The sequence below is a fragment of the Callionymus lyra genome, chromosome 2 (genome assembly GCF_982586985.1).
Source record: "Callionymus lyra chromosome 2, fCalLyr1.hap1.1, whole genome shotgun sequence".
Taxonomy (NCBI): Eukaryota; Metazoa; Chordata; class Actinopteri; order Syngnathiformes; family Callionymidae; genus Callionymus; species Callionymus lyra.
In genome coordinates, this window is record NC_141819.1 from 30167906 (window position 1) to 30181740 (window position 13835).

The following is a 13835-nucleotide window of genomic DNA, read 5'->3' on the forward strand; positions in this document are numbered from 1 at the left end:
AACGCTACGACTACAGTGACCACAGGTTCAGGACCATGCTCGCCTATATTTCGAGTATTATAAAAGAAGAAGGTTCTGTGTGGGGTCAAGTAGGTATTTTCTTTTTCCACAGACTTGTGGTACTAAATCATAATTTTGTACCTTGTTGTCTTAGCTGTATGAATCATTTCCTTGGCTGATGAAGCACTTGCCGGGACCTCACAACCAAATGTTCAAGGACTTCAACACAATACAAGACTTTATTGGTGAAGAGGTTAAGAGCCAAAAGCTGGACTTGGACCTTAATAATCCTTGAGACTATTTAGACAGTTTCATCATTGAAATGGTGAACGTATGTATAACAAGAGTAACATCACTCTTGTTCTCTCTTTAAAGGTCTAAGTAATCATTTCTATCTATCAAACAGCACCAAGAATCTGATTTGGGCTTCAACGAGGCAAACCTGGTTCTATGTTCCCTGGATCTCTTTACAGCCGGAACAGAAACCACGTCAACTACTCTGCAGTGGGCTTTGATTTATCTCATCAGACATCCAGAGATCCAAGGTTGGGGACAAACTGTAACTTATTCCATATGGAGCCTTTGTTCACAAACTAACTTTTTACAGAGAAAGTCCAGGCTGAGATTGACAAGATGATTGGTCAAAACCGTCTGCCCTCCATGATGGACAGACTCAATATGCCTTACATGGATGCTGTCATCCATGAGATCCAGAGGATTGGAAACATTGTCCCACTAAATGGAACGAGAATTGCTTCTCGAGACACCACGCTTGGAGGCTACTTCATACCAAAGGTCTGTGCTCATAAGAAAACTGTATCTAAACAAACACTAGGCCGCTTGAATGAGTGTGGATTTGATTGTAGGGAACAACTCTGCTGCCCATGCTGACTTCTGTGCTGTTTGACAAGAACGAGTGGGAAACTCCAGACTCCTTTAACCCAGGACACTTTCTTGACTCCCAAGGGAAGTTTGTGAAGCGAGACGCTTTCCTGCCGTTCTCTGCAGGTAAATCCCATAATGCTTCCGGTTTACACCAGAGAAGTTGCTAATCTTTATCACCTATTTAGGGAAGCGAGCGTTTCTTGGAGAGGGGCTGGCTAAGATGGAGCTCTTCCTGTTCTTGGTGGGTTTGTTACAGAAGTTCTCCTTCTCTGCTCCTGATGGAGTACAGCTGAGCACAGATTGTGACATTGGGTCAACAAAAGTTCCAAAACCCTTTAAGGTTCAAGCCAAGGTCCGCTGAGTGACTTATATGAATGACTCATGGTGTGGAATGTTGTGTGAATTCTTGCTTTTAAATATGACCACAAAATATATATTGACATTTTTTTTTATTATTTCATTGGTTCTCAAAGTACAGAAGTGTTAGCTACAAAATACCACAGATGATTGTAATGAACCAACCAAGTTCTTCAAATTGATTTTAGACTGTAGCTGTTCGTACCATTTACTTGTTAGTTGCTTTTCTTGTACTATCTTAGTGTTTTTAAATGTTTTTATTTTGTGCTATATTTAATGCTCTTGTACAACACTCTGTATCAACTGCTGTTGTTAATAAAAAAAAAAGAAAATACAAACTACAGTGCTTTTATTTATGTTTTTAGCCTTTTGTTTGGGTCTGTATCTGGAGAATAATACCATTGCTAAGGGGTTGTCTCCAATTTAATTGTAAGACACAAGGATCCTTATTTACAAATGACGATGAGTCAGCAAAAGAGTCGTTCTCTTTCCCTGGATAAGGACACAAGTTTATTCTCTCCATCTCTGCTCAACTTTCACACGTCAGAATGTGGATACAAATTTTGTTTTCTGAGCTCGATACCAAGGTTTTGTTTTGTCTTACTTGCTTCACTTATCTTCCTGTTATACTACGTAAAATATAAGGATCCAATCAACTTTCCTCCAGGGCCACCAGCTTTGCCTGAAATGTTTTCAGCATTGATCACAAGGGTCACGACGGGGAATGGAAAAACCCAGGCGCAGAGGTAATTTGCAGAAACTTGGTTTTATTCAATGGGGAAGGCAGAGGCGTAGTCAGACAGACCAGGAATCGGCATCAAAATAGGCAAAAGCAGGGGCTTAGCAAAACCCGGCGTCAAGGGGCAGAAACAGAACAAAAACCACAAGAGACAGGAATGGAGTCTTGGTCGGGACAAGGTAAGGAGACAGGGTAGGGATGCAGGAATACTCAACGGCAGGGCTCTGATTACTCCGAAACAACCGACAAGAATAGGCAATAAAACCCGACATGAAAAGTAACACAAGACCGACAAGCCCAGAAACACGACACAGAGGCTGACTAAAAAAAACACACAAAAAAAACAAAAAACAAAAACATGACTAAGACAACAAGACAGGCCAGAAAGCAAAACAGAGCAAAATACAAGAGGAGCACACAAAACAATAAAACAAGAGAGGGAGAGTCGGAGTTAGTTCCTTTTAGCTTTGAGTTTATACTGTTCGATCAGTTTAGGGTCAAGGATGTCACGACCTGGAACCCACAACCTCTCCTCCGGGCCATAACCCTCCCAGTCAACAAGAAACTGAAAACCCCGGCCAACGTGTCTGGAATATATAATTTTCTTTACAGTGTACACAGTTTCACCCTCAATAACACAAGGAGGAGGAGGGGGCCTGGAAGCCGGAACCAGAGGGGAGGCCTTGGCCGGTTTTAACTTTCATACATGAAAAGTAGGATGATGCGCAATATTACATGTTATTCATATAGTTTGAATGCATTAACAAATGGAGGTTTTGCAGTCCATTTTTGCATTTTAAAATGTTTTGTTTTAGGATGATTTGCTATATTTTACAGGAAACCACAGTTCAGAGTTTGCACGTGTAAGAACATGAGACCTCGGGTGAGTCCATCGGATCACCTTACATTTCATTAATAGAACATAACTAGCGCATAATTCCGCAAAGGGGTGCACTGGATTTTATAAAGACGCATATGACCAAAAATAAATCAGGTTAACAACTAAGATCCCTGAAATGATTTGACTCGTGTCATAAAAACATTATTGCTTCTCCTTGAGTAAGTTAGTTTATAATGTGGAAGAAACAAAACAACTTTTTGTTTTACTTATTTGACCCTTTTCACTTAGACTAAGGTGCCTGGAGATTCAGCCTCCAATCAAAACGAGTCCAGAGAAGATGTTTTGTATAGTGAGATTCACTTATCGGGGAGGAACCTTGACCAGCCAGCTGCTCCGGTGGACAGTGGACAACAGCAGGGTGCTGTCTACGCAGAGGTCCATGTACCCAGATCCTCTACTGGCACCACTGGGACATGATCATCCTGCCGTCATTTATTCTGCATTGAAGAATTGATGCAGGTTTTTTTATTGCCATATTTCCTCTTTGAATCTATTTCAAGTACTTTTTCCAATAAGCATGTCATCACTGCAATAAATAGTAAACTCACTCACATGTTTCAAATGTTGAAGTCTTCCTCTCCAAGATGCAGTAAGTAATTATTAGGATTGTCATAGTGATAATAAAGAAAACAAACATTAAGACAAAATCAAAACAATGCAGGATGGACAACTTCAGAAATATTTTTATTTCATATTTTAATATTTAATTTAATTTTATCTGCTGGAATACATTGGTTAAAAACAACTTGGTTTTACTCCAACAACACACTCACATGAGTGAGACGACCTTTGTGGTCAGGTTGAGTGATTTAAACACTTTAACGAGGGACGGCACAGAGGAGGTGAGGTTTGGGGCAACGGATGAATCCTAATCTGTATTCCAGACTTGGCTGCTCTCCGTCTGGCACAGAGAAAGACAACCTCTGCATTAAGGAAGCAAAGAAGAGGAACAACTCCATCCTTGCCAGCTGCTCCCCGAGACACACTCGTTTCCCTGAGACAGAGAGGAGCAAAATGATTGTGGAAAAAAAACATTCCTTGACCTTCACTTCCTGGAATTCATAACGTGTTGGTCACAAGTTGCTGGTCCGAAAACCTTCTGCAATGTAGTTACAGACATGGTCTATTTAAAGAACATTAGATTCTGTTTATTAATTTATACATGTACTGTATAAAGACCCTTTGAGGATTAGTTAGGTCATGTTCCCAGTTCACAGTCCCCTATCATTGTATCGCTCTAACCACTTCTACTCTGGCACAGGGACATGTGACTGCCCTACTGTGTCATTGTTTGGCAGTAGAGCAGTGTTTGCTGGTCCGTTCTTCCCTACTTTGCTAAGATTAAGGAAGGAACTAATGTTTGTAACATTGAACATCTTCATGTTAAAATAAGACTCAATTGCAGATTCAAAAGTCTGTCTCACCGGCTGAAAACGGGACAAATGCGTCTCTCTTCCTAAACTTTCCTTCCTTGTCGAGGAAATGTTCAGGGTTGAAGGAATGTGGAGTTTCCCACTCCGATTCATCGTGAAGGACAGAGCCCAGTGTAGGGAGAACTGGTGTTCCCTGAGAACATAAACAAGTGTTTGATTACACGTCAAGTCATTTTAAATAAGCCTTTCTTTTGCTGTTTATCTCCCAACTTTTGGTAACGTGTACTTGTCCAGCTTAGTCTCCTTAGTTGTCATGCGCATTAAATTCAGGGGAACAATGTTGGCCATCCTCTGTGTTTCATGGACGACTGCGTTGGTGTAAGGCAAGTTGTCCCGGTCTGCCATGGACGGTTGTCGCGACGAACCAATCACAGCTTCTATCTCAGCGTGGACCCTCTCTACACCGGAAAACAATACAAATAGGAAAATAGGAACAGTAAATTCCATCAGGTTTAGCGTTAATTGTCCGAGACAAGGCATCGGAAACGATGCATTGCAATAAATAAAGTAACAGATTGGTCTCTATGTACTATGTACTATGTACTCTAGCAACTTTGTCTGAAGATGCAAAGGTACCTTGCATGTGTGGGTAATACATCATGTATACCAGGGCCCAACGCAGAGTTGTAGTCGTTGTCTCTGTTCCGGCACCAAACAGGTCCATAGCAGAAAAACACAAATTCCTACGATCAAAGCCTTCATCCATGTCTTTCTTCTGTAGACCACAAATCTACTGATATTAGACCCAATGAGGAGAGACATGAAAAAACATTGAGGCTTGTAAAAAAATGAATGATAAAAACCGACCTCCTCCATTTCCACAAGGAAACAGTCAATGTAATCCCTTGGTGAGGAAGGATCCAAGGTTTCTTTGTGTTCTTCGATTTTCCTTTCAATGAATTCAGCAATTGAGCGCACTCTCTCAAGCAACTCTTGATGAGCTCCAGGGAGACGTTTCATCAACCAGGGAACCGTGTTATAAATCTGGAGGAAACGTGTGCTTATACTTTTCAGATTGAAGACAAAATCACAGACCATGGCTAAAAGGGGAGCGAAGACAAAGCTTGTTAAGTTGAACTCACGTTTATCAGCGGAGATTCCTGAAGCACCTGCATCTCTCTCATCATCTTAAGAACATGCTGGTAATTCTTGTCTTGGTATTCATATCGTTCCCCGAACACCAGGCAGCAGATGACGTTGGAGATGGCGTTGTTTATAACAGCATGAGCATTGAAAGGTTTGCCTGTAAATGAAGATACAAGTGGAACAAACATTATTTTTTTCATGATGAAGCTTTTGTTATTTCCTGATAATCTTTGTCTAGAGCAGTGGTCCCTAGCCTTTTCCAACTCAGGGCCCACTTTTAAGTCTCAAAAACCTTTGCGGCCCACCTCAGACCCCATAAATACAGAGGCATTATAATGCGTTCTAAGAGCCCTTTTTTTCATCTTAGATTGAACAAAAAGGACTGAAATCAATAAAGGAGAGACATATTGGAAGCTCCGCAGCATCTGTAACATGACACCTCCTTTCAGCAGGGAGATTCACCATCAGTCTCTTGTCTATATTTCCTTTTATTTATACCTGTTGATAGCCAGCTATCAATTTTTACTCCAGTTTCTGCTATCAACGTCATAAGTAAATAAGTCAAGAGCAATGCGGTCTGCTGGTCCGGACAAAAACAACAATAGTTCCTATCTTTCATTTCCTTGTCCCATGTATAATACCGTATTTTTGGCACTATTGGGCGCATTCAATGATAACCCATTCTAGAACTGTTTCCAAAATAGGGCACAACTGATTATAAGGCGCACTGTCGTTTTTTGAGAAAATGAAAGGCTTTTAAGTGCGCCTTATCGTGCGGAAAATACGGTACTCGAAGGAAAAACAATATAATGAAAATAATTTATTTTAAACGTAACGAGTTTTAACATTTTAAACATTGTTACGTGTATTTGTATTTTTATATAATTACATCCACCCTCCCCCCCAAAAATGATACCATTACGGAAATGATTCTGCGGCCCACTTGCAATACCTTTGCAAGTTGGCCACCGGTTGGGAATCACTGGTTTACAGTGACTGGACATGCTCGACTATGAGCCTTCAACGTTGTGTTAGCCATTACGGCTCAGACTCAAGGGGAGTCTGCGTTGTTTGAAGGTTTTTTATTTCCAGGCTTCGTCTGTTTTTGTCAATTGTTGTTGCAATGTTTGTCATTGTTACCTTGCTCTTTGCCGAAGGCCTCTATGAGATAGCTGGCTTCCTCTTGTATAGATGGTTCCAGTGTTTTTTTCCCAAGGCCAAAATTCCTGAGAGTGTGAAGAGCAAATCTTCTCTGCTGCTTCCACACATATCCATTTGTCATGGCAAGACCTTTGAAGAACAACATCACTGTGAGACTGACAAAAGTGTCGATAATGAAAACACTATATTGACAAAATGTTGATAGAACTCAAGCTAAAACTATTAGGAAAAAATCAATACGAACTCAATTACCTTTATTTTGCGGTATTTCATCAAATATTGGTATGACTGGTCGATCGACATAGTCCTCGCCGTTTTCAATCATAGCTTCTCGGAAAACCTTGTATCCATTCAAGATCACAACCCGCTCACCAAACAGACGGAGGCTGAAAATGTTTCCGTAATTCTCTGCAAGCTTGAAACAGAAGTATGTTGAAACAGCCAGGTATCAAAAAGGTCGCTAACAACAATGTTTTAGATAATAAATAGGCCAGTGAGGCAACTACTTTGGGCCCCAAGCGAGGTCTTTAATCTAATTTATGTCGCTTATAGAACATTACCCAATTAAAATCCGAATCAAAAAACTCTTATTGCTGGTGGTGGCAAAATGTTTATATATACAGTATATATTTATATATACAGTATATATATGAAAAAACAATGAATACAAATAAAATAAATCAAAATACATTCAATTTAATTGAACAATATTCATGATCTGGACAGCAGACATAATTACGTTTTAGTGATATCTAACAATATAAGCTCTGTAAACTCTACATCCCTTATATAATTATAATGTCCATATAAGGCTTGTTGATCTTCTTTCACTGTTACAATGTCAATAACACAAAGTCTATCCAAAGGGGCCAAACAAGGTTATGGCCTCACATGACATAAAATGTAATGTTTATAATACATGCTATTAAACATTAGACATTTCACAGTAGTAAATCATATAGTGTGTGTACAGGCCCATGTCAATGTTTATTCACTTACCTCACCAATCTGTAGGTGGATTTTCTGGGGATTAACACGGTGCATATCGCCAATAAATGGTAGAGCCCATGGTCCCGGAGGAAAGTTTTTAGGTGTCCGATGCTTGACAACGTCGAACACCAGAAGAAAAACAAACACAAACAAAAGCATACTTGTCCAGTCTAGCCACTCCAACCCGAGCTCCACCAGCAGAGACTCCATTTTGAAGTCTGACAAAACAGGTATACAGTCAAAGTTCCTTTTGAGTGGTTAGTTACTGATTACTTAGATATCCAGTCAGGGTGGTTGAAACAAGTAATTTAAAGAAAGTTAAAGCAAAGAGAAAAGTCACAAAGAAAATCCCAAAGATCTTCTCAGGTTATATAGAGAGGTTTACTCAGGGCCACGCCTCTCTTTAGTCATGTTTCACTGATGTTGTGATCTTTGTACACACTTTAAACAATTACATTAGTTGAATGTTTTACCCTGATTTTCTTTATTTACTTCCGACATAAAAATATACGTGTGTATGTAGTTGAATGTGGGTTTACATGTAAAACTTCTTTACATACAGGAATTTGGTTCTACACCCTATATACTGTATATAGTAATTGATGTATTTTTCTTTTTTTCTTGAAGAATCTCTAATATCTTTTTAATATTGATTTTATAACCTATTCTAATGAAGGTGTTTTCTATTTGTTTTAATTCTGAATCATAGTGTTATGTTACTTGATATGCATGGGAGAGACCCCCACCTTCTGAGAACTAATTTGGCTTCCCTGTCACAGCCATTTGTTATCTTATCCCTGAGTGAACTCTGTTCGCCCAAACTGGGCTAAGGTTGGAAAAACATCAACCATTGAAACTTTACAAGGTTAATCTGTCGTCTGATAACATTGTGTGAATCATATGACTGAGTAAACCTTTAACACACACAGCCTATTTCTGTTGATTTATTTTTATTTCCATTAAAAAAAAAAATATTAACGTTATGTGTTTTGAATATGATACACTACAGAGTCAAATGGCTTTAGTGAGACACTTGATATTTTCTACCCCTTTTGATGGAAAAGTGTTGTGTGTAGAACCTGCACAGTGAATCATTATATAACAGTGAGTCCAGCAACTCTCCTCCCCTTGTTAATCTCGGTAGTATCCCCCTCTCCCCCAATTCCAGACTCTGGTTGGATACACTTTAGCACCGGACTCAGACAAGGCATCATGATTTTCCTTAAACTGTTTGAGATTTTGGACCCAACTAGCTGGTTTTTGGTGTGTTTTGTGATTTTAATTTTGATAGATGTGGTCAAGAACCGAAGACCTCATAACTTCCCACCGGGTCCGACACCTGTGCCGATTCTTGGAAACATCTTTGAAGGAGTCGACTTCAAAACTGTTAAGAAGGTAATCAACATTTAAGTCGGCTATGAAGAAATTATGTTCTTGTCGTTAGTTCAGTGAAAGAGAATCCTGTAATAGTACGAGAAGATATGTTTACATGACAGATTTTCCCTCATAGCTACTTGTTGTGAAAATTCCATGCAGAAACCTAATAGGGGTCGGGGGTGTACTTAAGCCATTCCAACAATAACATGAGTGCATATGTAGGTCATATTGAAATCTCACTAGAACCCAACTCTGTGAGAGAAAAAAAATGATATGAAAAATATAATGATTATAACGCATGAATTCTAGAAGTTAATAACACATAATCTGAAGCCAATTTCACAAACAAAATGCTTTCTGAACGGCGATTTAAGAGACCTTTTCTTGACCTACAGCTTTCCCAGAAGTATGGCTCGGTGTTCAGCATGCGGAGAGGAAGCTCCTGGATAGTCTACATAACAGGATACAAAATGGTCAAAGAAGCTCTCATCAATCAGCTGGACAGCTTTATGGATCGCCCTCTTGTCCCTCTGTTCCATGTAATTTTCAAGGGAATCGGTAATACAACAGTAAATGCATCTATTAATCCTCTTGGAATTAAGATTTAAATGTTCTGAAGATTCCAAAACGAGGCAACTGGAATATATATAATCCAGAAGACTTTTCAAATGAATTTGATTCCATCTCCTCGTTTTGGATTCCTCATAATAACCATGACTGTCCTGGAGGAACGAGAATCAACAGAGACAAGACTAAAAATGTGTCCAAACACCAGTAATAATCATTTGTTTTATTTTTAATGTTAATGTCAGAGTCATTGTATTTGTCTGTCATTCATGTGTTTATGGTTTAACAGGTATTAGTTTAGGCAATGGCTACTCCTGGAAGATGCAACGAAAGTTTGCAGTCACTTTACTGCGTCATTTTGGCGAGGCTCAGAAGTCTTTTGAGAAAATCATTGAAATGGAAAGCAACTTCCTTTGTGACGCCTTTAAGGAGGAGCAAGGTATCTTCACCTCACATAGCCAATACATGTAATAGAAGTAATGAGCAGGCCTACAGTTATAATACTATTCTCCAGGAAGGGCGTTCAACTCTCAGAACGTTTTACAAATCGCCGTGAGCAACATCGTGTCAACGGTGGTCTTGGGACATCGCTACGAATACAGTGATCCAACTTATCGCAATATTCTGGAGCTGGATAATGAGGCTATTTTGCTGTCTGGCTCGCCTGTCACACAGGTTTAAGGCTACTTCTGTAAACTGTTTAACTCTTCTAGCGTCTCAAGTATTGGTATGAATCATTTATTTTCCACTACAGCTGTATGACGCCTTCCCTGGTTTGTTCAAGTTCCTGCCCGGTCCTCACCAAACTGTGCACAGTAACTACAGACAGATTGTGAACTTCCTGGAGAAGGAGGTGGACAGACACTTGGAGGACTGGAATCCTGACGATCCCAGAGATTTTGTTGATTCTTACCTTGCGGAAATAAAAAAGGTAAGCAGGTAAACTGGTAAGTTGGAATGTCGTCAAAGCTCATATGTCATTTATTTACAGTAACAATGAGTGACTTATCCATTAAGAGTGTGCACTGTGTTGCAGCGATGTAACTTCTTTGTGTCGATCCTGCAGAAAAACCAAGACCCAAAGGCTGGCTTCAACCTAGAAAGTCTCGTTGTTGTCATTCTGGATCTTGTTGAAGCCGGGACAGAGACAGTGACCACCACCTTATGCTGGGCACTTGTTCACATGCTGATCCACCCCGAAATACAAAGTAAAGTTAATGAGTATGCTCAATTTGATGCGACGCAGTTGACACAATCTAAAAGTGGAGAGGATATAAAAAATTCTAATCAAGAATATGGATAAATAAGAAAGTTAAACAGAAGTACAAAAATAGAAAACACCATATCCGAGAGATCAGGTGGAAATAAATGATCAGGGCCAGACTACCTGTTTTGCTAAATTATATTGACCTTCATTTCATATGATCAATTACATGGAATGGTCTATGGTGTAGAAGTATGGGATAACACCTATAGTGATATAAGGCAGCTGCTTCTACAGAGTGGGCGTTATGAGTACATGCTAAAATCCTATTTGGACTTACAGCAGATCAAAACAGAAGAAGAGGGAATTTAAATCAACCATTTGTTACCATTTTTTTTACTACTCAGAGACAGTTGAAGACTTAAGACTATAAGGCTAATGTGGAACTCTCTATGTTCTGAAAAACCTCAATATTGTGAAGGTAGCATGTTTGATGACATACAAACTGCAAGAGTACTCCAGAGGAGTATAAATATTAAAGACATACAAGAACATAAGATAAGAAATAACACATGTGGTTGAGGATCAAACAAATATAGCACTGGAAAAAGAATCACAGCAAAAACAATTATTAAAACATGAAGTAAATATGCTATTGTGATATTATATGTTTTTTGAGCAATATATGCCAAACATAAACAGTGTATGACTGTATAAAAATCGAAAACAAACTGCGAGATGATTTAAACAAAATGCTATTGAAATTATTAATCTGTTAACCATTAAACGGATCGTGAGTGTAACGAAGTTCTCTAACAATATGTCCTCCCAGAAAAAGTGCAGGAAGAAATTGACCGTACCATCGGACAGTCTCGACCCCCAACCTTGGCAGACAGACCGGACCTACCATACACTGACGCCACTATCCATGAGAGCCAGAGGATGGCAAACGTACTTCCACTTGGATTCCCAAAAATGGCCGGTAAAGATGCAACTATTGCAGGCTACTCCGTTCCCAAGGTAAAATAAAAATGTTATTGGCCACATGTTTCAATGCATAGTGTAGGAAATTCAATTAGAATAACTGGAAGGGCTTCCCACAGCGCATTAAAGCTATGTTATGTTGTGCACATTACCTCAGTTGCAATACACTTCCCGCCATTAGCTGGCAGTAGAGCACCAGTCAGTTTACATATAATCTCAAACAGGCTGCTAGTTTGGGACATTCAAAGACAACCAGAAAGGTTGAAGTCTGATCCATTATCTTTGCTAATACATTATTTTTTGTTACTTTACAGGGAACCCAAATTGTGGCTGACCTGTCTTCAGTGCTATTTGATGAGGATGAGTGGGAGAAGCCAGCAGTCTTCAGACCAGAACATTTCCTGGATTCAGAAGGACGCTTCAACAAAAATAATGCTTTCCTCCCGTTTTCTGCAGGTAACTTTCTTGCAATTGGTTGTACTATATCCACTGTACTTTTCAGGTATTTATATATTTTATTCACAGAGCACATCATTTGGGAAAATAAAGAAATTATACAAATAAAGGAGAGTTAGTTGAAACACAAATTGAGAATTGGATGAAACACAGATTACACGAATACACAAACAAAAACTCACACACATACTGTATTTTTTATTAACCCTACATACAGTTGTTGTTATATTATTTTTGGCTAACACAGGGAAATTAATGGTGTCACTTGAAATACATGAGGAAGCATTCTGTGGGGGATAAGGTATTTTGACCGTCATGTCATACAGCTGAATTGAGTGTTCCACCATTTACCTACAACAAAACTAATCTGTGGGGAATTATTTTTCTTCTCAGGCAAACGTGTATGTATTGGAGAGAATCTGGCCAGATTGGAGCTGTTCCTTTTCTTCACCACTTTACTTCAACGCTTCACTTTGGCTCCAGTTCCTGGAGAAGAGCCGAGCATGGAGGGCCTTCTGGGTTTCACATATTCTCCACAGTCTTTCAAGATGATGGCCATACCCCGATGAGGTTCAGAGCATTCATAACTACACAGCACCAAATACAAATATAAAACAAATATTTAAAGGTTTGGATTGAATTGTTTGTCAATCAATAAATCAACCGCAGCCTAAATAAAAACAAAGGTGATTTATATTTCATTACAAAATCAAATTCCAAGATTACATGTTAGTCATATAGTTTGAATGCATTAACAAATGCATATACTGTATATATTACTGATTCCAATAAACAATTTATTTGTGTACTTGCCCATCATATTTTTTTTTTCTCTTTTAGTATGAACAAGCTGTATTCATTCAGTTGTTTTGCAAACATTGCTATTTTTCCATCATTTGCATGAGTCAGAATTACTTGTGAACTTTTTTTTAACAGATTTTCTCATGTCTTAGTACATGCTTAGCGTAACAGAACTTCCCAGCAGTGTCTTGTGGATGAAGTTTGATTCTAATTTAGCAAAGGTAGTTTCGTTTTTGTATTACAAATCAGAATAATAACATTGTTATAATATTTGTCATCCTTCCTCTGATAATCAAATAAATATAAGCCAACCATGTGACCAAGCAAGTGCATCTACAAGCATAAACTTGTACAGACTGATACAGAACAATTTCTACTTTTTTGACAGTGGTAGTGAAATCAACTTCTTAAAAAAGAAAATACAATCTAGCTGGCGTCATGTACTGAATCATTAATTGTATATTTTATGATTGATTGAAAAGTGCTGACTCATGTATTACATAACGCACCACGAAAGGTATCAGGTAACACGAATCACGACAATGGTTGTAGGAGTAGGTGTGGTCAGTGGACTGTTGCATAACTGCATGCCTTAAACATCTGATCTGTAGAATAGCAAGCGTGGAACTGAAGTCAGTGCCGGATCTACTACCAAACCATGTGGGTCTACAGTTTTCTTCAGGGACTCGACCTGATGAGGCTTCTTCTCTTTGCCTTCCTCTTCCTGCTAACCTTTGAGCATAGAAAAAACATTTCACAGAATTCTGTGTTTAAACCATTGGCACCGACAAATATGCAGTTTCAGATAATGGCTACGTATCATATATTATTATAGGATATTATTATACTAAGATATTATATAATTTTATAAGATAATTATATAAGATATTACTA

General features: G+C 38.8%; 3 protein-coding genes across 5 annotated transcripts; 2 read left to right on the plus strand and 1 right to left on the minus strand.

The window, feature by feature from the left end:
* The first annotated feature begins 190 nt into the window (after nucleotides 1-190).
* On the plus strand, nucleotides 191-1505 carry LOC148086461 (cytochrome P450 2J4-like). Of its 2 annotated transcripts, XM_087784603.1 has the most exons (5): nucleotides 191-331; nucleotides 407-545; nucleotides 608-795; nucleotides 867-1008; nucleotides 1071-1505. In XM_087784603.1, the coding sequence occupies exons 1-5, from the start codon at nucleotides 323-325 to the stop codon at nucleotides 1244-1246; spliced, it is 654 nt and encodes a 217-aa protein (XP_087640729.1). In that variant the 5' UTR covers nucleotides 191-322; the 3' UTR covers nucleotides 1247-1505. The 2 variants fall into 2 exon arrangements, with proteins under 2 accessions (XP_087640729.1, XP_087640728.1); XM_087784602.1 differs by lacking the exon at nucleotides 191-331.
* Nucleotides 1506-3547: 2042 nt separating this feature from the next.
* LOC148086462 (cytochrome P450 2J1-like) lies at nucleotides 3548-7875 on the minus strand. Of its 2 annotated transcripts, none has more exons than XM_087784585.1 (9): nucleotides 7562-7875; nucleotides 6815-6977; nucleotides 6542-6691; nucleotides 5398-5558; nucleotides 5123-5299; nucleotides 4892-5030; nucleotides 4526-4713; nucleotides 4307-4448; nucleotides 3548-3876 (listed from the first exon to the last, which is right to left on the minus strand). In XM_087784585.1, the coding sequence occupies exons 1-9, from the start codon at nucleotides 7760-7762 to the stop codon at nucleotides 3701-3703; spliced, it is 1497 nt and encodes a 498-aa protein (XP_087640711.1). In that variant the 5' UTR covers nucleotides 7763-7875; the 3' UTR covers nucleotides 3548-3700. The 2 variants fall into 2 exon arrangements, with proteins under 2 accessions (XP_087640711.1, XP_087640710.1); XM_087784584.1 differs by having other exon boundaries at nucleotides 4892-5045.
* Nucleotides 7876-8683: 808 nt separating this feature from the next.
* Nucleotides 8684-12951, plus strand: LOC148086463 (cytochrome P450 2J2-like). The gene is made up of 9 exons (XM_087784607.1): nucleotides 8684-8947; nucleotides 9325-9487; nucleotides 9786-9935; nucleotides 10011-10171; nucleotides 10251-10427; nucleotides 10563-10704; nucleotides 11533-11720; nucleotides 11999-12140; nucleotides 12534-12951. Exons 1-9 carry the CDS (start codon nucleotides 8765-8767, stop codon nucleotides 12707-12709), a joined length of 1482 nt encoding a protein of 493 aa, XP_087640733.1. The 5' UTR covers nucleotides 8684-8764; the 3' UTR covers nucleotides 12710-12951.
* Nucleotides 12952-13835: the final 884 nt, after the last annotated feature.